Source organism: Syngnathus floridae, chromosome 19 (assembly GCF_059516105.1).
Source record: "Syngnathus floridae isolate MCC-2025c chromosome 19, RoL_Sflo_1.0, whole genome shotgun sequence".
Classification (NCBI taxonomy): domain Eukaryota; kingdom Metazoa; phylum Chordata; class Actinopteri; order Syngnathiformes; family Syngnathidae; genus Syngnathus; species Syngnathus floridae.
Genome location: NC_142431.1, coordinates 7,907,118 through 7,930,000, shown reverse-complemented (window position 1 = coordinate 7,930,000; position 22,883 = coordinate 7,907,118). Strand labels below are relative to the sequence as shown.

At 40.0% G+C, this 22,883-nt stretch overlaps 2 protein-coding genes across 3 annotated transcripts in view; both read right to left on the bottom strand.

The window, feature by feature from the left end:
• The window catches only part of LOC148382032 (uncharacterized), a 21,885-nt gene extending 17,021 nt beyond the window's left edge, over window positions 1-4,864 (bottom strand). Inside the window, exons 1-6 of the mRNA XM_088362671.1 lie at window positions 4,743-4,864; window positions 3,634-3,927; window positions 3,180-3,511; window positions 2,569-3,063; window positions 867-1,019; window positions 621-706 (exon numbers count right to left, since the gene is read on the bottom strand). Of these exons, the coding sequence (XP_088218797.1) occupies window positions 621-706; window positions 867-1,019; window positions 2,569-3,063; window positions 3,180-3,511; window positions 3,634-3,927; window positions 4,743-4,845 (1,463 nt within the window). The 5' untranslated portion in view covers window positions 4,846-4,864. The remainder of the gene's footprint in view (window positions 1-620; window positions 707-866; window positions 1,020-2,568; window positions 3,064-3,179; window positions 3,512-3,633; window positions 3,928-4,742) is intronic.
• A 577-nt stretch (window positions 4,865-5,441) lies between these two features.
• ppp2r5a (protein phosphatase 2, regulatory subunit B', alpha isoform) lies at window positions 5,442-22,680 on the bottom strand. 2 transcript variants are annotated; one of them, XM_088361164.1, is made up of 13 exons: window positions 21,573-22,680; window positions 16,468-16,664; window positions 13,606-13,707; window positions 13,312-13,404; window positions 10,077-10,207; window positions 9,542-9,601; window positions 9,281-9,389; window positions 9,075-9,128; window positions 8,843-8,893; window positions 8,648-8,767; window positions 8,319-8,446; window positions 7,988-8,089; window positions 5,442-7,830 (listed from the first exon to the last, which is right to left on the bottom strand). In XM_088361164.1, exons 1-13 carry the CDS (start codon window positions 21,718-21,720, stop codon window positions 7,674-7,676), a joined length of 1,452 nt encoding a protein of 483 aa, XP_088217290.1. In that variant the 5' UTR covers window positions 21,721-22,680; the 3' UTR covers window positions 5,442-7,673. The 2 variants fall into 2 exon arrangements, with proteins under 2 accessions (XP_088217290.1, XP_088217291.1); XM_088361165.1 differs by lacking the exon at window positions 21,573-22,680 and adding an exon at window positions 17,740-18,581.
• Between the last annotated feature and the right edge of the window lie 203 nt (window positions 22,681-22,883).

The window sequence follows — 22,883 nt, the reverse complement described above, 5'->3', positions numbered from 1 at the left end:
GCACCTCATCTTCCTTTGATGCCCATTGTCTGAGACATTCACTGAGCACGTGATCCGTTGGGGCCTTATCCCTGATGTACTTAGGGCTCCGGAAGCTCCTAACCATGCATGGAGGGTTCCATCCCAAGTCCAGCACCCTGAGACTGTACACTAGCCGTAAAGAAGGAGGCCGAGGACTAGCGAGCGTGAGAGCCACTATCCAAGATGAAACATCCAAGATCCATAAGTACATATATATATACACATATATATACACATATATATATATATATATATATATACACACACACACACATATATATATATATATACACATATATATATATATACACACATATATATGTATATATACACACATATATATATATACACACATATATATGTATATATACACATATATATATATATACACACATACATATATATATACACACATACATATATATATACACACATACATATATATATATATATATATATATATATATATATATATATATATATATATATATATACACACATATACATATATATATATATATATATATATATATATATATGATCATGATGATCATGATGATGTGATAGTAGATTTGGCTCTTTGATATTGATCTTCTGACCTGATTGGAGACCACGGCATGCCCAAAGCCTTCCCCAAAACCAATGACGGAGCAGAGCGACACCGCTGAGCCATATTGCGGAAATGCTGTAAGAAAACAAAAACAGAAATACTGAAGTCACGAATGCTAATTACTGAATACTCAAAATCCTCATTGATGACAAATGTTCATCTGTAATAACAAAATGATGTTAAATAGAATAATTTGAACATGAACTCTGAGCGTCGGCGTCAGAGGAGTACTCACAGGACGCAGCGAGGCCGCAGTTTCATCGTAGCTTCTTCTCCTCATTGCAATGCCTCCGCTATACAAAGAGTCCATGCTGGCACTTTCTGGCGAACTTCCTCCCGGTGTGCTTTGTGGTCTCGACACCCTGCGAGTGGAAAGGAAAAGACGATGTGTTCAGTTTGATGGCGCTTTTACAAATGAGCAATTTGCTAAACTCCCCCTGACTGGTGCTAATGAGGGTCATGACTAACAATGTAGGCCCAGCTGGCACAAAAAATGAGGGCAGTGGGGGGCTGGGCTTGACCTGGTCCTATGGTGCCAGTCTGATCTCACCACCACCCCATCACATCCATCCCACCTTCTCTTTATCCTCCATTGGTGCAGCTTCCTTACATAATGAGCTCGCCGTGTGGGCCTCATGAAACGCCAACAAGGGGTCCATCCATCCTTAGAAAGGGCAATATAATCATAGTCGAGGGAATCAACTAAAGGTAAAATGAGCTAGAAATTATTGTTTTGCTGATTAGGAGGTGTAATGTGTAATCACCTATAGTGCACACTTTGTCAGTGGGGAAATGCTTACGTTGGTACTTCGCTTCCACATTTCTCGTGATTGCAGCCTTTGCAGGTGCAAAAGAGAGTAATCCACTGTGAAATTACTTTTCACAACTCGTGACAGCCCACAAATAAGATATGCATACATCTTATTTGCTGGATTTGTATGTTGATGAGAGACACCATCTCTCTCGGATTACAGAATTAAAGAATTGAACAACATACAAATAGAGAATTAAATAAATGAATATATTTCCATTTAAGATAATATAAAAATAATAACAGACTGTACAGTGGGCGGTACAACATGTAAATATCAGCATATGCACAACACAAGAACATCACAGTATTTAGTATAGGTTTTAGCAAAGGTGGAATGCTGGAGAGTCAGGTAGACTTTTGGATATTTTCTTTAAACCACCAACCTGAAAGAAAATACAGCCTAGCCAGTAGTGTGTAGCGTGTTGAACAACACAGTAAACGTCAATAACAGCTAATGTAGCCAATGTTGCAGACATTTAAATGCTGTTTTATTGAGTGATATGCCTGATGTTCCTGAAGGTAGTCAACACTAATTTTTCACACTCAAGACTTAGTGAATATACACGTTACAATACAAACATAAACCTGATCACTCTTGTAAGGTTTTTCTGTTTTTTTACATTTACTTACAATTTTCATTTGGGGGGCCACAAGGAGCAACTGTAACACATGAAGTACAAATGTGTAGACACATAATTCAGGACCAGTAAAGTTTCATAATGTCCAGCAATATTTAACAATGTTTATTATTATTTAGTTTTGTAGTTCAATGAAGTGGTGTCCTCTGCAAAACAAAAATTAATGTCACATTGTGTTTCTCTCTGCAAGAGGGGGTGGGGGGGGCGTGAAAAGTCTTAATATAATGCAACCAGACGGGTAGAATAGCATGAATCCATAAAAACTGGTCCTACTGGGGATAATCATGTTTTTTTTTTTTAGTTTTTTTTTTTTTTTATAAAATAACCCTTACATAACCTGCCAGAATCTCTTTTATCGCACAAAGCGCCTTGCTTTTAGAGGGTTAAATCTGAAAGCTGAAGGAATCAATTCACCGTCTGCTTCTATCTGATTGTAAAGCAGCAATTATGGGACTCTTCGTATCTTTGGGTCTAAACGTTTTTTAAACGGAGGTCACAGAGGCAGCCAAAGAATTGACACTTTTCTTTTTCAAGGGATTGGCAGTGTTCTTTGGCGTTGAGCCCCAGCAGGTGTTCACCAGTTTTGCATGGGCGTTCTTACTGCTGTTACTTTTAGCGCTTTTGCTTTGTGTGTGATCCCTCGATAAAGCAAAGGCCCTACGGATGTCGCCTCGCTCCTGGAGCTGGATATAGATGGGGTCAGGACCCGAGTGGCTCAAAGTGACTTGGGCTCCAACCCGATTGCCTCCCAATTTCGGCCAGAAATAGACCAGGAAGGACTGGAGCTCCTTCTGGAAGGTTTTGTTGAAGTAGAAGTAAATAAACGGGTTGTAGATATGGGAACTTTTGGCAAAGAGGGCGGGGAAAACAAAGCCCTCAGGAGCCATGTACTGGTTCTCCTTGTGGAATATGAAGAGGAAGGACACGATGGTGTACGGTGCCCAGGCGATGACAAAGCCGAGACTGATGCAGAAAAACATCTGGGGGGAAAATGGATAGATAAAAGAAAATTACATTGGAAATGATGCAGTACATAGAGAGGAGTGAGTCTAAGTGAAGAACAGAGAAAACAGCACACACAACATTCACAGCTCACCATGGAGAGTCGTTTCTCAGCACGCCGCAGGCTGTTGTGGATGCCTCGCGCCGACAGTGAGTAGGAGAAGCGAGATATCTTGTACAAGATCTGGCAATGGGACATCACAATGACCAAGACAGGAATCAACGTAAAGCACGCAAAAGAGCAGATGACATAGAAGGCGTCCTTGGCCGAGGTGTGATAGCCCCGCCAGGCGATGGTGCAGGACAATCCGTAGGGCTCTGGGACATACTCGCCCCAGCCAAAGAGAGGGAAGCTGGACCACACTGTGGCCACCAGCCAGATGACACAGCACACCAGCCTAATGTTGGTGTTCTCCAACCACGCAGCTGAAGAAAGAAACACTTTAATTGGTGCTGTTGTTAAATCACCAGCTCCATGTACATTTTGATTTCCACTTCAAAACGTATGGTCATGCGATTTTATTCAGTCAAATCGAGACAGTACTCACCGTAAACCAAGCTGTAGCATGTTTTAAGATAGCGTATAATGCTGATGGCGGCGATGGTGAACATGCCACACAGGCCAAAGATGTAGCAGCCCAGGCCGTAATAGATGCACGTGACATATTCACCCAGCCACGCATGGTGGAAGGATGACACAATGGAGAGCGGGTAGAAGCAGATGCAGCACAGGAAGTCCACCACGGCCAGGTTGACGCACAGCAGTTCAGAACCCACCATCTTCTTCCGGCGGCGGTAGCAGATCACCAGAACAATGCCGTTACCCAGAACTGAGAGCAACACTGGCGTAACCAGAAACAGATGACAATCACTGATTCTTTTTTTTTTTTTTTTTTTTTAAAATATTGGCAATATGCCATACATCTGTCCATCTTCCATGACTATCATGATTTTATACATTTATACACTGTATATTATTATAATTTCCAGCATGGAAGCCATTTTAACTTAGGTTTCCTGATTAAAGGAACGGTTGCTAATATTGATGAAGATGAACTTAACTATAAATTGCATCGCTTGCATGAAGCTCTCCATCCCCAAAAAATAACACTTCTCTACTGTGCTAAATCAGTAATTATTCATTCATGTTCGTGCTGGAGCCAATAACAGTTTGGAGTGGTCAAAGTAATTACGTTCTAATAACAATACTTTATGAATTGACACTGACTAGTGATTAACATACATTCAGGTATTTCTGATTGCACCCCATATCTTTTCATTGTAGTTTAAGATATTGACTACTTAAAATGATTTCTATTGCAATTGTATTGATTTGCTTATCTCACTTTTTGAGAAAAGCAACATGCTTTTCATCATTACATTTTATATTGGGTTTTAAGGGTATGACGATTTTAAAAAATCACGATGCACTGTCACCTAATTCACGTTTTAAATTACCTTACTTTTAAAAAAGCTATTCAAAATATCCAATTCCAAAAATTGTAAGAATTTGATTAAAATGTAACTTTAAATAATGTTTTAGAGGTGTTCACGTTTTTGTAGCGTTTTAATGTAAAACATACAAATATCCATCCATTTTCCATAATAAAAAAAAAACGAAAAAAAGAGAAAGAAAAAAAGACCACGGTGCACGTACCTACTGCGAGGATGGCAAGTCCCACACATATGTCAGCAGCGGCGCTCAACTTGGAGGTGAATAAAGTGTTAGTCCTGTTATCCAAAGTGGAATTAACGGACATCTCTGCTCCAACATCTCCTGTCGCTACATGAAAAAATAGAGAAAGAGCAAACCCCATATATATATATATATATATATATATATATATATATATATAATATCACATGCATGCACATTATTTCCTCCATGGCGCAGGACTTGTCGCCAGGGCAACCGCACGTCAAGGCAAAAAGAGTGCAGGGAGAAGAAATCCGTGAGATAATCAGCAAGTACCGTCAGGACACTTCATCGGGTACCCAATTGGCAACAAAGCTACAATCTAATGAGATACGAGTGCAAGTGGCTGCTGTATAGCTGGACATTTGGAATTCATGTTACCATACTTGATATGTAGTACACATCAATGAAAAATGTTTCCCATAATGTGACTGAATACACTCCACTAATTTGCACACACGCACGTATATCATGCATAAACCAATTGTACAAATCAAACGCCAGAATACAAGTTTAAAGAATAAATTTGTATTTCGAGGATGGCATTTAACAGAACAGTGTGCCAAATTGAGCACAGCATAGTAGGAATAATGTCGCTGTCTTGTGACCACTATGGTGTACTACAACTGGTGGGAGTAAAAAGACAAGCGTGTTCTATGCTTGGAATAGAAAGATAGTGGACTTTATTTCATGAGGGAAATCTCAGAAAAATCTGAGATTACAAAACAGGTTCCACCCGTTTCCAGCGCAAATGAGTAGATTTAAACATCATAGATGTTGGAATGCTGTACCGCCAGAAAGGCAGCAGAGAAACCAAACAAAAATATTTGAAGTTAAAAATGACAGTTGAAGACCACCCATTCCTAATACCTACATGGAAAAAAGTTTCCTTATAGAGATAAGAGAATCAGGAAGAACAGGTAGTAAAATTTCCTTCTCAAAACAACCAAGTGTTTATTTTCTTGTTTCACTACTTCATGAACATCTTGACGCGAGGAAAACTGGAAAATGTGTATTTCATGACCAGTTGTCGTTTATGCGCAATGACAACACGACAGTGAAGTTTGAACAATTCCAGCAGTGAATTGAATCTTAATATATATGAAACAAGGTGGTTTATGGGGTCGGGAGAGTATCTTTAAGGCCTTCCCTAAGCTTGCCAAAGGGGAGGTGGTCAGAAAGACACTTTACATTTCACTACTAAAGTTGTCAACCACACGACAAACTATCATCATCATCTGGACGTGACAGTAGAATAAAAACGTTCATCTCACAGGTAGAACCTGTATGTTATGTTACTGTACATTTACATTAACACTTTGAAACATTTATAACTGAACCAACAACGTCATATAGGTCCCCTTTAAATAGAGTGGCATTGTTTTTTAAATCACCTCCAAGCTAGCATACAAATTAGGGAAGCACTGATACCAATACCAGAATTGGTGCCGATTCCATATATCATTACTTGTACTCTTAAGGCTCTGATATTACAAAACCAATACCACTTCATCAGCTGGTGGAGTCATGTCAGTGGTGCGGAAATACTTTAAGGTAAACACAGATGATAACATTACAGCCAACTGCAAATTATGCTCTGAAAAATGGATTTTGAATTCTAGTCAAGCTGTGACGGAGGCTGCTGTCACACAAAGACAAAATTTCTCCAGCTTGTCTCCAAGACACAAATGTACTTGATGCAGCCTGGAAAAGTGGTATCGGTGCATCCCTAATAAAAATATAACCATTCAGCTAATATACTGCACAATCACCAAGCCTACCTGGCAACCCAGCTTAGTCCATTTGTAAAATGGACTGCCAAAAAAATAAATTTTGGAAAAATATAGTACTGTATGCCTTATTTTCTCCTCTACATATTTGTTTTCTACAGAAATAACTCAAAGTAATTGAAAAAAATACTTTGCTTCCCTGCCTGTGTCGTTAGTCATGACAGAAATACATCCTATGCTTAATATCTTTGCATAAAGACTGGAAACAGGAAAATGTGATTTATAACAAAAACATTTTTGGGCAAAGACTGTTTTTTTAATTTGGTTCTGAAAAAAATGGATGCACTGTAAATTTTGTATTGGTTTCCAGGCTTTACACTAAGCTAACAGCTATTTGCAGTATATATTTGTCTATTTATATACTGAAAGACATGACAGCAGCGTCACAGTATCCCCCAACATGATCACGCAATTATCAATTCACCTCCTAACACTAATCCAGGCTAAAAAGTGGAAATTGAAAGCCCTGTGTCAACACTTCAGTGTAAATACTCGGAATAAAAGCTGCTGTGCTGCTCCCATGGTTTCGCCCAGATAAAAAAATTTTTTTACCTGAAATGTAAAACTAACTGTGAAGAACAATATTCAACTCCAAACACCCCTGCAAGATCCAGACATAGACACAATCAATTGGTATGTTTATAATGATTGTTCCACCTCTATCATTAGAGGTTGTTTTGTGTACATTTCAGCAAGTCTCCCAGTGGGCGTGGTCCCGTCTGCCTATTAACTGCACCCCCAAGGCCAGCAGCACACAAGTGTTGGCAGCGACGACAGTACAAAATAGACATCTTTGTTGAGAGATTCAGCTGGTGGCAGAAACAATCTGAGTCTTGTGGCAGAAACAATCTTGAGTTGCTGAATTCAAGTCATTTTTTTCTCTCCCCCCGCCGACGTGTACACGGAATACAATGAGAGCAGACAAATCAACGATATAGTGCCGGTAATATCAAATCTTTTTCCTTGAGGCGTTCAAAGTCACTCAATATTTTCTAAAATTGCTGAGGTGTCTTTCACCCCCATCCCACCCCCCCTCCCCATCTTTGTTCATCCTTTCCCGACAAACCGGGAGATGAAGTCAGTCCTTTAAAGACAAAACTTCTCACTGGCTATCTTGGTTTTTATTATTGCTATTCTTGTTGTTGTTCTGAACACTTAGGAGCTTGTGGCTGTTGTTCTGTTCTAGTGTACTGTTGCTGAGCCTCAGCTCATCCAGCTTCTTCCACAGCTCGTCGCGCTCCTGCTCCTTCTTCTTTTCCCTGAACGTGGTCAAACCAGAACAATAAGCATTTCATGTTCGTTATCCAGCTATTTGAAATGAATGATGACAGTTTATAGGTAAAACTAAAATAATTGTCTCCCTAATACATGATGCGCGGAAAACAACGACATTGATGATTAGTGATTTGAACTCACCTTTGCCGGTCTGATTTATAGGAGGAGGTCAACTCATCAAAGAGTGTACAGTTCATCTCCATCAGTGTCTTCAGCACATTGTAGACCAGAGCTACGATAGTCCTAAAATGTACAATGTGGAGTCTGTGTCAATAACAACAACAGGAAAACTGGTACAGATGAATCAATAGGTGTCTGTTTCTAATACTTAGTTGCCATTATAATTGAAAGAACAACAATCACATGTAGACAAATGCAGATTTTGTGTCTTGGTTTTCAAATGAGATGACAGCTCGTAAAAAGTGTCAACTGGAGTTGTCTTCTTTGGCACCTTAATGTGAAAAGTACGTACGGATTCCAGTGCTCTTTGGAAATTCTGTACAGGCTACAGAACATGATGGGGAGAACCTTGTCGATGTTCTCCTCGATGAGGCTGAGAATGTACTCATTATTCCAGAAGTACAGCGCTCGCTCTGCTACCTGTTGGGATGGAGAGAAAAGAATCTGCAATGGTTTCAAGTTTCCATACAGGTGACTGAGAGCCATTTTGGTGGTAAACAAAAGGGCTTGACTACATCTCTTTCTTCACCCCAATACTAAAACTAAACATAAAAATGAGAAATGAACAGACTAAAACAAATGTGACAACATACATTTGTAATTAGCAAAATCATAATTTACTTGAAAATGTGGATTGGCCACACATCTGGCAATCTGCTTAAACAATGGCTCCTGGATTTTCTTGAACTGCGTAGGCTCAATGACATCCAAGATCTCCTCAATCTCACCCAGGAACATCACCTGTTGAGACGCAACAAACATGAAGCCATAAGAAAACCAGCTGCGGTTGATGCGCGTGGCTTTTTATAAATGTACCTCTTTCTGGCTGCAGGTCTTGGGCCAAAACTTCAGCAAGCCTCGGATAACCTAAATATAACACAAGAATTCATTGGGGACTCCTTCAATGTGCAAAATGTATCTTTAGCTCAGTTGAGTAGGTGGTTTTTAGCACCAACGGCAGAATTCTCTGCTGCATGACTAATTTTAGCACCCTCGGATGGTGTGCGGAGTGGGAGGAATGTTTATTTCTTTTATTTATTTATTTTACCGGTTCAGTTAGTGTTGGATCCTTTTCCAGGAACTGGACCACACAGTATGCCAGCTGAAAGACAAGATAATTGATATCCCATGACAAGGATAAACCAGCATCAATGACTGTGCTCAAAATGATTCTTTTTTCTAGGGTTATTGTGATTATGAATCAAAGCCACACTATAGCATAACCACTAGAGGGCGTTGTAAAAACATTCTTACCTGAGCATGAAAGAGAGCCAGTCCCTTTGCTGTGTGTAATGGGATGAGCACCTTCATCAGGAACTGTTTGTGTTCTGCTTTCAAAGGCAGTGCAAACCCATTGATGATACTGCACACAAGAAACGCAGTCATCATTATATATCCCTTCACTAAAAGCAATTACATAACCAGAAGTCGAGTTCAAATCAAAATAGACTAAAAATATTGCAGTCTAGAGATGTTTTAAGAACTTGAAAGTTAATTGTGTGACCATACACTCACCTTCCTAGAATTTCTAAGAGCTCAGCAACTCCATTGAAATGTTCAGTCTCATAGATAAACCTACAAACACAACAAGTAAAATGTCAATGGGATAAATACAACCACTTGCATTATGCTGAGCGACAAATATGTGATATATCTCCTGTGCTCACCACACACTTTTGGTATGTACATACAACGCCTGACGACGATAGCACTATTTTTATCTGGCATAGCAGATGGTCCAAGTGGGCGCATCCATTTTGGCACCCTTGCCTTTTGGAAACGACATTAAGGGTCCCCTGTTTGAATCATCTAAATCCCATTGTCACGCAGCAACGGGGGCTGTAAAGAATGCACACGTTGTCGGCAATGTTTGACGCCTCCATCTGCACTTTGTACTTATGACCGACGTGGGCATGAGTTAATCATGAACCTCCTTTTTTTCCCACACATAAAGTCCAATTAGGTTAGATTTGGTGGCATTTAGATTTTTTCTCAATTCTCCAAAGGACACGATCATCAGTAATAGAAACACAAAATATGTTTAACTCACCGCAAGAAGATGTTGTTGATCTGCTTCCTGATGAAGGCTCGTAACCCGAGGAACTTTCCATAAATCCGATGCAGGATGGTCTTCAGGAAGTCCCTCTCTCTTGGATCCTCGCTGTCAAACAGTTCTAGAAGCTAAGACAACAGAGAGGAAAAAATTCCATGAAAGTCAGAGTACTTATTCAGGTTTTGTTATGATATAGTTAAGGACTGTCAAACAAACTCACTTGGCAATGAACTAATAATGAAAGTTATTTCATTGGAGAAAGGTAACATTATGACTCACACTAATTTGTGTAGGACTTGTACGAGCACCACATATGATAAAAGAGGAAGTATGTGCAGACTGTAAAACAAATGCAATGGATGCACCCGCCGTGTCACATCTATTTGCAGCATTACATGCGATGAGTCATCATTACGAGGTATAGAGTTCAAAAGGAAATTCTGGGTTCAGCATCGGATGGCACCAATCTTCGAGTTAGCTTGTCACCAGCACCTCTGTGGTACGGGTGATAGGATACCGTAATTTCCGGACTATAAGTCGCGTTTTTTTTTTCAGTTTGGGTGGGGGGGCGACTTATACTCAGGAGCGACTTATATATGTTTTTTTTTTCACAAATTTTTACTTGATCATTAAGACATCACTTACTTACAAGTGTAGTTGACCACTTCCCATGTTATTTTTAGTATAGTTGATCACTTCACATGCTTTTATATCTTTATCTTGAACATATTCAAAACATAAAAAATAGAGAAAACATCAAATAAAGCAATTAACACTTTAAAGCACCATATCCAAGTCCACTGTCTGCTGTATGTACACTTGCTCCATTTTTGCTCCTCTTATATTTATTATTATTATTTAATTCAACACTTATTTATTCATTGTTTGTGCCTTCTTGGGTTTTTTTGTGTTGCTTGTATGCATATGTGTACTATCTCACCGAGGGATAGTGGGAACGTAATTTCAATCTCTTTGTGTGTCTTAGTATATGAAAAAAAAAAAAAAATCGACAATAAAGCAGACTTTGATAAAACAACCAAATAAACAAAACAAAAAACTACATCTGAAAAAAATTATATTTTCAGACGAAACTGGATGAGGGCGCTCTGAATTTCACCGTTGGCCGTGACTCATCAACGGGGTGGGCTTAAGAAAAATGGCAGCAAAAAGAAACTCATATTTTGCAGGTTACAAACTTCAAGTTGTAAAATGTGCAGCTGAAAACAGTAATCGAGCAGCAGAAAGAAAGTTTGGAGAACCGTGATGTACCAAAGGATTACTATTTCAAGTGACGTCAGTGGCACGGCGCGGCGGTTGTTTACATAAAGGACCCACGTAAGGACTACCGGCATCATTAGCGGTGATCATTTCTAAGTGACACGGAGGACAAAGAGTTTGAAGGAATTAAGGATTTGGAGTGACATAGAAGGTTTGAAAAACTATTATGGCTTTTACGCACGCCCAGTCCTACTCTACTGAGTCGAGGGCCGGCGCTCGGCCGAGTGGCTGTCCGCGAACGGTGCATGGGGCTCAGACATGGCCATTACGCATGCCCGGTCCTATGCCATGGAGCTCTCGTGTCTGGAAGTCCATGCCGCCACACGCTTGCAAGTTTGTTTTGTTTAATAAAGAGCCGTTTACCAAACCTACGTCTATCCTTGTACTTTGTTAACGCTACAATATAGTTATATACTAGATCTGTGGAATAAAGACGAGGCTGACGTCAGGGCGCACGCGCGGCGATGTTGACAAAGGACGAGGAATTTGATCGATGGATTTAATGGATTTAAAGTGCACGGATGGTTTGATAATAATATTGCTTATATTAAAGTTATTTGAATTGCTTATATTATAGTTATTTGAAATATAGTTTATCTATCGTTATATGAGCCTGTGGAATATTTTTAAGTGCAAGCGGCCTCAGCCGCGCGCACCCATTGTTGACAAAGAATGATCGATGGATTTAATGAATTGGAGTGACACCGATGATTTTAAAAACGTGTTATTCATGTAATCGTTTTCTTTAATAATAACTTTATATGTTACGTCAGGCCCATTCTGAGCTCTTTGTTTGTGCTTGTCACGTTAGCATACCTATCGTTTAGCCTGTTGCTATCGTATCGAACGATCAATGGATTTAATGAATTGGAGTGACACCGATGGTTTTATAAGCATGTTATTTATGTAATAGTTGTCCTAAATCACTCTATATGTTACGTCAGGCCTGTTCTCAGCTCCTCATTTGTGTTTGTCATCGTTTAGCCTCTTGTTGCTATCGTTTAGCCTGTTGTTGCTCGTTCATGACTGTTTTTGATGTGGGATTTTGTTGAATAAATTGCCCCCCAAAATGCGACTTATACTCCGGAGCGACTTATATATGTTTTTTTCACGTTATTGTGCATTTTATGGCTAATGCGACCTATATTCCGGAGCAACCTTTAGTCCAGAAAATACGGTATATTTAAGCCTGCACGTTCTTTAGAAAATTTTCACTGTGCATGCAAGCTCGTTTGCACAATTTGCAGTCATACTAATTCATTGGAATTTCATCAAAACATTGTGTTTTTTTTTTTTTTTTTTTTATTTTATAATATCGAGTCAAATTTCTTGACCAAGGAATGTGAGTGACCACGTGAGTGGCAAGAGACTTGATTAAAGCATTTAGGTATGAATACTTGCACATAATGAACCATTATTACGACGCCAAAGCTTTCCGTACTATTCAAATGCACAATGACCATTTTAGCATATGACTTTACAGAAAAGGTGCAATTTTTACTGCAGCGACTTTAAACGTCTGCATATAGGAGGACTTAAATTGACCAAGCTGCCGGGACTGATGTATTTCTTTTCCCACGTCACACTTGCCACCCAAACCTCCATCCATCCAGCCTGTCAATTTGCTCCCAACCGCAGCCCTCTCATCTCATCCTAAATAGCAAAACAACAGGCAGCTATTTAAAGCTCCCCACGACACGCTCTCATCATGGAAAATCAGTCCCGGCACCTCTGATGCAGCCAAGCCAACATTCCAGGCCCTTTGGTTCCTGCGGAACTGTAGCGTGATGGACTCCTGTACACTAACTACAGTGCAGATGACACATAATCGCGGAGACAAATTCTTTGCATGTTCTTACTTACATACTTGACCAACAATTTTATCAAGACCTTAATTATGAAATAGTGGACATGTGATATTTTTTTCAAAAGTAATTGCTGAAAAATTGCTTACCTGAAGTACAAATTTCTGATCAATGTAGCGTTTTGCAATACTGGGCTGGAAATCCGGATTCTCGAGGAAACGCAGAAGAAACTCGTAGACAAGCTGAAAGATTCAATTAAAAAAAATAGTTCACTCTCTTGATTGATTTCTGCTAGTGGCATTTGCGACATTGTCAGTGCAGCGATAAAACACGCTTTGCATCAAAATGTATTTTAGGGAATTCCAAAACATCTCAGCACAGGCCCCTCCCAGCGGGATGCAGCTCTATGGAGGTAAAGAGAAGCAAGAAAATCATATCCTTACTTGGATATGTGGCCATGAAGCTTCTAAAGTGGGTTCATCCTCCTCCGGGTCAAAATCTGGGTTGTCGCTTGGAGCAAGTGTACGGAATATGTTTGTGCTGATCTGTGGAGAGGATTGATGCTGTTAATTAAACATATACATAGGAACTAAAATGTCAAAAGTCGACTTAACACTGAAAGCTTTCTTTTTTTTATCATAATTTCTGTGAGCTAACTGGCAGTCATTTATGGGGGCCCAAAATTGACAAAAATCAAAAACAAATAAAAGTGAAAATAAAAGAAATCAAAACAATATATAATTTAAAAATACATTATATAAAGTGATATTTTTATCATTTATATTTTTGCATTTATTCCACATTTATTTTTAAATTTTAGATATTTTATTTTTTGTATCTAATTTACTTGTATTATACATTTTTGTTGTTTTTATTTCTATGTAGTATATATGTTTTTAAATACAAGTTTCAATTATTTTTAAACAGTTTTTATTAAGTTTTTATTTTCACTTTTATTTATTTTTTATTTGGCCAGTGTTCACACTCCAATAAACAAGAACATATTATTGAAATGAGGGGGTGGTCTTAAGCTCCTCTTGGGTTGAACATGATAATATAAACAAACCTGTTTAAACACAAACCCTTCCAGCATTTCAGGTAGAATGGACATGGCACAATAGTAACAAAGTATATCCCATATACAGCTGACATGACAAAACCTGTCTAGACAGTAGACACATGATCAGCCTCCATTTTGTAATCCCCTAGAGTGCATGCGATGTTTCCCACAGCATGGGGAGAAGATCGACACCTAATGGCTGCTAATACATACAAACCTCAACTCTATAGTAGATACTAAAAAAAAAAAAAAAAAAAAAAAAAAACACAAATACCATAATTTCCGAACTATAAACCGTGACTTTTTTCCAAAATTTTGAACCCTGCGGCTTATAGTCAGGTGCGGCTTATATCAGATTTTTTTCGTGATTTTTGTGATGACTTGATCACTTATACACTCGTAAAAAGGCTGTGGACCACTGTTGTGCGGTATCTTGAAGAAAAAAACAACAAAAATAATATTTTGAAACACTACTATGACTGCTGCTTATTCTGGCTGTTTTGCTTGTGACTATTATGAGCTTTAGTAGGAATGCACGCTAGGTGACCTGCGTCAAAGGGCTCTAAACCAGGGGTGTCAAACTCATTTCTTTCGCGGGCCGCATTGTAGTCATACCTTCTTTCGGAGGGCCATTATGACTGTCAACCCAAATAAATGTATGAGCACCTCATATTATACAGTAAAAGCTACAAAACAAACTGACAAATAACTGGTTTTCAAATCAGACGAGTAAAAACTGGTCAAATATTTTTAAAAAAAGATATTAAAAGTGAAGACAATTTGCAATTCTAGTAATGACACACGAATTTGATGCACAACTTGTCTTCGCGGGCCACATAGAATGATGTGGCGGGCCGTATCTGGCCTCCGGGCCTTGAGTTTGACACCTGTGCTCTAAACCCTCTCTCTTAGTCTGCCATGTGACTCAGAGATTACACAAAGCAGTGGTGCTGTTTGGACCATCTACATTGTATTAAAACCCAATCAATCAGCATTTAAATTCAATTCTTCTGACATTTTGCTCACCAAAAACAAGTTGTAATGAATGTGAACTTTTAATGCATTTTATTCAGGTTACTTTGAACCCTGAGGCTTAAATGGCGGTGCGGTGTATTTATGGATTTTTACGGCCTCCAGGGGGCGCTCTAGCAGGAAGCAAGAGCGAGACAGACGAAGAAGAGATAATGCGCTGAAGAAGACGTGCTAGTTTGTGTTTTGTACATTTCGCGCATCACGCAGAACATAATCAAGACGGACATTACTGAAAAGAAGCTTTTATACACAAACCGTCATTATGGGGGACAAAAGAAATGCATATGATGCCGCTTTTAAGCTAAAGGCAGTTGATGTTGATGACATTGTGTTGCGGCACCCTTTTCTTTATTTCGTGGTCCCGTCTACTCTGGAGCTATACGTGTCGCTCGCTAGTTTAATGTAATTTAGCGCTTCGTGCATGAATGAGATTAGCATGAACGGACCCTCATCACACTCGAAGAAATGCATAAAAGCGACGACGAAAGAGAGACTGAGAAAGTGTGAGGCGAAGGATATCTAACGCTATTCCAATCGGACACTGAGGAAGACTTCGATGGTTTCAGTGCACAGGAGGAAGATGAAGACGATGAATCTCTTTTTTTAACTTTTACTTTAACCAGCCCTGTTAGTGCTGTGCTACCGTGTTGCTGCTGTGTTACCGCCGCGTCTCAGTGACTTTTACCGGTATGTTTTATTTAATCAAACCCTATTTGTGCTGTGTTACTTCCGTGTTGCTGCGATATTACTGCCGCGTCACAGGCAGTGTTTGGAAAGAAAAGTTAAGGTATGTTATTAAAACTTTAAAAAAGCTTTCTGTGTCCAGTCTTTCTTTGTTAATAACTCGCGTGCACACTTCCGTGTTGCTGCGGTACTACTGCTGCGTCACAGGCAATTTTTAGAAAGACATGTTAACGTATGTTATTCAAACTTTAAAAAGGCTTTCTGTATACTGTCTTTCTTTGTAAAAAACTCGTGTGCACGTGCGGCTTATAGTCCGGTGCAGCTTATGTAAGAAAAAAACTAAAATATCCCCGAATTTTAGCTGGTGCGGCTTATAGTCCGGTGCGGCTTATAGTATGGAAATTACGGTGATCTCCCAAATGACACAATTTGCTCATGTAGTGGCAGCAAATTGTGCTTCATGTTTTTTCAGGTTAGGGTTATTTAGCAGGCAGTGCATCGTGACTCGCCTTCTGCAAGCTATACTGACCATCGTGGTGATCTCAGGGTATGCAGATTCAACAAGCACTCCTCTGTTGGTGGACACATAGTCTACCAACTCATTCAGTGTGGCCCTCTTGATCTCCTTGCTCTTCAGGTCCGTCACAGAGTCCAGGAAGTCAAAGAGCATGCAGCACTGCTGGAGTTTCTGGGTGAAAAGTTCCTGCTGCTCAGTGGAGGGAGCGTCTGAAATCACACAAGGGAAAATGGAGAGAGTGCTCGCCCCCACCAATATCAAATCACTAAATGAAGGAATACATGTTGAAGGAATACATGTTGTTCATACTTCTGAAGATAATGAGTCACAAAGAGGCAGTCTAGTCATTCCCAGCTTTGACTGCAAAGCCTTTTATGGATTAAACTGCGATTCCGTCCATGGTTATTAAAGCTGCCCAACCCAGCCAAGCTATTAACAGCATTTGGAGGCCACCCAGACAGGCACACTGCATGCTGATGTTATATTTGGGCACAGCGTAGATAATCACAGTGGCCACAGGACAGCATCCTACTGAGAGTAGCATCACTCTGACTTCAGTCACTTTGTGCAAGGTCAAAATCTCTAAGATGAGTTCAACACGCTTCGCTGAGCATCTTAAAACTACGTATGGAGTTGCTTAAATGTGCCTTGTAAATGTTGCCATTCTCCCGTTCGGCACCCGAAAGTGTGATGCCATTGTGGTTGGGGCGTGCCTTGAGAAATAGTTGGGTTTCCACGCCAACACTCAGACTGCAGCTATATATGCATAAGGCAAAATGTCTTATCATACAACCAGAATCAAACTAATATTATGTATGAAGTAGTAGCATAATCATGGACTCAGTGTTTCAGATCACAAAACAGTCAGAGCCCTGTTTAGGGGGGGAAAAAAAACCCATCAGCGGATGGTCTTGACATGCGACGAAGCACTTATGTAACTGTGAGGGCATTAGAAAAGGTGAGGTGACATAAATGTGCTTTTGCTACAAATCAGAAATGTATAACCACAAAAAAAAATTAGCATAGCAGAACTGTTAACATTTGAGAGCGGCATTAAATATTTATACATATGATTATCAATGATCATAAATAATTCTAAACTGGAAATTGTGCAAGATGAACATTCCCTTTGTAACCTTATGCCCAAGTTAACCTTTCACAAATATTCTGCATTATTATTTGACATTATTCAATATTATGGTTACTCATGAGATGAAAGATTTAGCCTACTGTTTTTCTACAAACAATTAACACAAGCAACGGTCAAATTTAGATTAGACATACCCCACTTGAGTTTGAAATCCATGCTTGAAGTTGTGCCTTTGTGTCTCTTTATAGACTTGAGTCAAATTATTTTACCCCCAACAATGTGATACTATTTTCGCCTTGATGCATCAGAACGAAAACTAATTTCTTTTACACCCCAAAAACTAGCCATATTTAACCCTGAATCTAAAATGATGTAGTCACACAAACAAAGCACGTTTGGCAGCCTGCTTGATGTTTCCAAAGCATTTGCTTGCACATCCCCAAGTTGCACAAGTGCCATTGAAAACACAAAGACACGCACCTACATGATATCATAAGGGCAAGCTATGCCTATGTAAAAGATACACTATATGCAATGTCTTAATAGACGATATAATGAGATTCATGTTCTTTATCAGGATACTTTTGACCTAATGTGTGCACGCCTGGTTCAATAATGGGCAACTGAACTCTTCGCTCTTCTTTTCATGACTCGGCATGTTTTGTATACAAGTCAGAACGTGTGAAGCGAAAGACGGAACTATTCATGAGAAAACAACGGCCACAAAGCGGTCTGATGGTGAGATAAACTGCATTGTTTCTTTATGGCCACAATTCACTGTTGTAGATTTAAACGGAGAATAGTGCACATAAAATGGATCCAAAAGACAATAAGAATAATTTATTATGATTAAATATTGCAATCTGATATTCTTGCCATATTATGAGTTATTTTGTTTGAGTAATGTCCCTAGATACTGTACTACTATTGGGTGGATATGTGCAATTTATCAAATGTTTCAAGACATCTAGTTTAATTGACACCTGTGACTTCATTACCAGGGATGAGAATGGCAAATGTGAAAAAGCACGGAAAAGTAGCGGGGGGCGGGGGGGGGGGGGGGGGGGACATACACTGTCGCGGCGGGCGGTGGAATGCCCGCGAGAGTCACCGAGGCTAACGTTGCCCGGCTAGCTAGCCGGCCACTCCACACCCCCCCCATATATAAAAAAATAGTTTTCTCAACGGATTTACACGATTCACGAAAATACTTTAGACGGGAAAAAAAAACAGAAATCCACGGATCCGCGGAAAATTCTCATCCCTGTATTACTGAAACATGTCGCATATTAGCAGAAGTACTGCAAGAGCTAATGCAGCTGGGTTATGCAACAATTTTCCATTTTAGCATCCAGTATTTCAGTAACCTCTTGCAGCAGAGGTCAACTCTCATGGGAAACAGATATTCAATACCCGGATGGTCCATTTGTAGCACGGTGGCTGTTGTTACAACACGGAGACATGTAGAAAGAAAAAAAAAAAAGTTAATTATTTCCATCACTATCAATATACAACCTGAAAATACTTTTCGATTCTCCTCCTGTCAGTTGTTTTCAAAGGGTGAGTAGTTTTACAGTTGGATTTAGAAGTAATTTCATTTGCATTCTGAGTCGTGTTTGGAACACTAGTTTGTACAGTGAACATGGACTAAGTAGTCAACATGATGGTGGAAACATTATTGACCACAACAAAGATATTTATATCATATTTAAAGAAACTTAAGTCCCCCGTGTAAAAACTCCTTGACATTAATGCCCGCCCTGTTGGTATCTATCAACATTTCATAGAATTAACCGAGCAGAGTGACAACAAAAACAAAGTGAGCATGCTGGTCTGGTGACCTCTGAACAAACACTTTTTTGTCTTGCACCAAGATGGCAATGACAGTGACATAACATTCTATTTCGTGGCATGTTTTAAGGCTTTCCAACAATGCTTGGGTCATTTTAGGGTTGAGCAGAAATCTTGGTCAAATTTATATTTTCACAAGCGATACAAATGTACAGGTTTTTCAATTTTTTTTTATTCAGCACCGATGTCTTTTGAAAGCTACGCGAAACCCACCAATGGTCATCAAAGAATTGCTGTAGCGATTTGATGGAATGTTTGCAGTTGTAGCAGTTGCTAAAATAATCTTCCTCACGTGTACAGTGTACACATTGAAAGCATGCTGCTACAGTCGCTGTTTAAAGCAGGTTAAAGTGTCACTCAAAAAGCAGGAGTCGTTGAATGGGAGGGTAGATGCCCACGTTTCCAATGATAGAATTATCAAAAGCAATACTAAACAATTCTAACATTGCATAAATCGCACCGGATGACAGGGCGGCAGCACAGTCTCGCTGTGATTTGCTTCCGTGTGCACACGACTTCAAGATTAGTATAATTAAGAAAGAACCCTGGCAAGCTAGGTCTCAAACACATTCCTGTGACAGTCTTAACTGATAGAGCTTAACACATCGTGATCTGGCTTCACATAATCCCAACAGCCTCATGAGGGCAGTTTGACACCGCTCCTTTCAAACTGCAGGCACTTGTTTTTGGGGAGCCTGGAGCTACAAAGAAGATGAAAACCAAGTTCTTCTGGGTAGATGTGTGCCTCGTCCTTGACATTTAAGTATTGTTCAAAAGCCCCACTTTATATTGCTACTATAACGAAACAGTGAAGAAGTCAAGCTCAAACGTCAGCTGCCTTAATTAGGATTAGAGGAAAACAAAAGTGTAGTAACTGATTAAAGCGCACAGAATATGTAATACGCTAGACTTACTATGGAATGTATATCAACTACAGAGGACACCTAGATGAAATATGCTGATAACCCATTCCAACTCGTAGAACTGTCGTCCAGTGTGCTAGGTTCTGCATTTCATCATATTAATCAATACATTCTGGTGCAAGTTTGGCAAAAACAAAAATAATATTAAGCTAAATTACGAAGGCTGTATTTTGAATAGAAACCTTTTTCCTGGTCTGCTCTCGAGGCTCTAGGTTGTCACGGCAACGATGGTCTCTGAGTGACTCATGTTTTAGGTGTCTATCACACAACGGGGAGCTCTACATACCCCAACCGCAAGAGGCCTGAAGCATCTTCACAGTCCATCATTCAGGACCCAAAACCTGCCGTTACAATAGTAACATAGCTGTGCATGTAACAATAAACAAGTGGCAACATTATAGATGTACGATTTTAAACCCGACAAAATATCCAACCCAACAGCACCATCAACGTTACACTTTATGCGCCGCTGACCAACCCATACTGTCACTTTTCATTTGTTACTTGCTCACCGTCATACACGAAAGTGCCCTTAGAGCATGTTGGCACACCAACAACCCGCGAGCCATGAGCACTGCATGAGCATTTGATCCGGACAGACATGTAATTCAAAAACGGTACAGAAAATGGAGGGATAGATTTATAATACACAAAACAAAAAACTGAAATGTCAAATAGGAAAACAATTCCTCACCCATCAATGGCAAGGTGGCTTCAGAGAGCAGTTTTAGCAAATACAGAGCTGCATTGAAGTGACCTGACTTGACATTATCCAATTCCAATTGTATGAAGGGAATTATTTACTACAAAAAAAGAATGCATTCACCGGTGATCTATTCCAGTGAAATAACAGCAGGCACAAAAACTAAATGCTCTTCCACTTCATGGCAAGAGGTACAATTAACCAAACCTAATTCCTATTTTTCATTGGAAAGGTGTGCCTTGTGCATTTTCCTAATGTAAAATATGTGCCTTGGCTCAATAAATATCAGGAAACACTGCTTGACATAGCTAGAACTGACAAAGCCAAAGCAACAGGTGGCCCTTGTCTTCTTTTAGAAGGCTTGCCATCTTGTATCAGTGTTTATGCAAACTTACTTCAAAGTTCACGTTCAGTTCTACACACTTGGTTGAATATAGAGGGTGGAAGTGTGATCAATGTGTGATTCCGGGCAAGTGGGCATAGCATGTGTCACAGGGATGGCCTATTTTAAACACCCACAAGACCTCCATCCTCCTCATCATCCTCTTACCTTTGAGCTGAGGCAGCGGTGAAAGCTCCACCGGGGCGATCTGAGTCCTGTACTGAGACGAGCTGGGAGATTTTCTCTGTTTTTGGGCCTTCCTCACCGACTTTCTCGTAAATCCGTCCACTTTCTCGGCTGCAGAGATGGCCGACATTTTGATGCGAAAGCCCGAGGACAATCCGCCGTGGCGCTCCTCGTCAGATTTGCAAAAACAAGGTTTTCTCCTCAGTGTTTCCGCCCCTGGAGCGTTCGCATCCGCAAAAAAATGTGGAGCAACCTGCACAACTTGACGCTCGCCACCTGTCAAAAACCTGCGACGTTACTCAGCGTGATCCGACATTGCATGTCGGAGGAGGCTGCATCTTATCTATGCCTTGCTGTTTTATGGGGACGATCTTCAACAAGCAAAGCAAAATAGCCAAAGTACAACTCGACATAGCCTCTGGGAACAAACAAGTACGATGAAAAAACAGCCGTGGACTTTCTTTAACACTGTTTAGCTTAAATGCCTATAAAATATAGACGTTTATCCCGCAAATCTAATTGCGATACCGCGATGAAGTTGTCGATGTGTGAATGTACGCAGCTGGCTAACCACAGTACTGTACTGTGCGCTGGTAGCTAACACCTACCTAGCACGACTAGCTTGCTAGCATAGCTGACTTTAGACGGATACAGTAGGACAGATTGTTCCACCATCGCGATCAGAGGCGAAAAGGGAAGTAGCTCCGTATAAAGCTGTGATGCCCTTCGCATAAGGAAGTAAAACAATCAAAATTAATATATTTAAGAAAAATCCGTGTACACAGGCCGCTTTTGCATGCTGGTTGCAGGCGGAGTATTTTCACTCGCGGTCGAAGAAGTTCAAATTCCCTCTACGCCTTAAACACTTAAAAGTTAGCCGCGTGTCTCGGCGTGTCACACGATGCTAATTATGTCCCCTACCAAAACGAGGATTACAAATACCATTCGGCACCATCCGCTAAAACAAATATTTTCTTCGATGTGTCTAAATAACCAAACCTCTGCAGCGAGTCGGCAGTCATAAACAACCATAGCAGCACCACCGCTGTGTGGTTGTGTTACGACTTAGACAGTTAGACTGCATCGCATGACGAGTTTTTGATTGACGTTCCCAGGGAGCAATCACTGAAGAGATTGTACAAAACAGGAAACTTTTTAACCAATAAAATTGTATTATGAGCGGGCCTTAACACGTGTCACGTGAAAACAAATACAGTAAAGGTACAGCAGTTTCTGTAGTGGATAAACATGAAAATCAAGCCCAGAACGCCATTTGTAGTTTTGAAATATTTT

What these genes read in the sequence shown, in the direction of transcription:
- ppp2r5a (XM_088361164.1), bottom strand. Translation starts at nt 21,720, where the DNA reads ATGTCGGCCATCTCTGCAGCCGAGAAAGTGGACGGATTTACGAGAAAG. An exon ending in TGGCCAATCCACATTTTCAA is followed by an intron (nt 8,447 to 8,647) that starts GTAAATTATGAT and finishes CCATCCCAACAG; the next exon opens with GTAGCAGAGCGAGCGCTGTA. An exon ending in TCCAAAGAGCACTGGAATCC is followed by an intron (nt 8,090 to 8,318) that starts GTACGTACTTTT and finishes TGTACATTTTAG; the next exon opens with GACTATCGTAGCTCTGGTCT.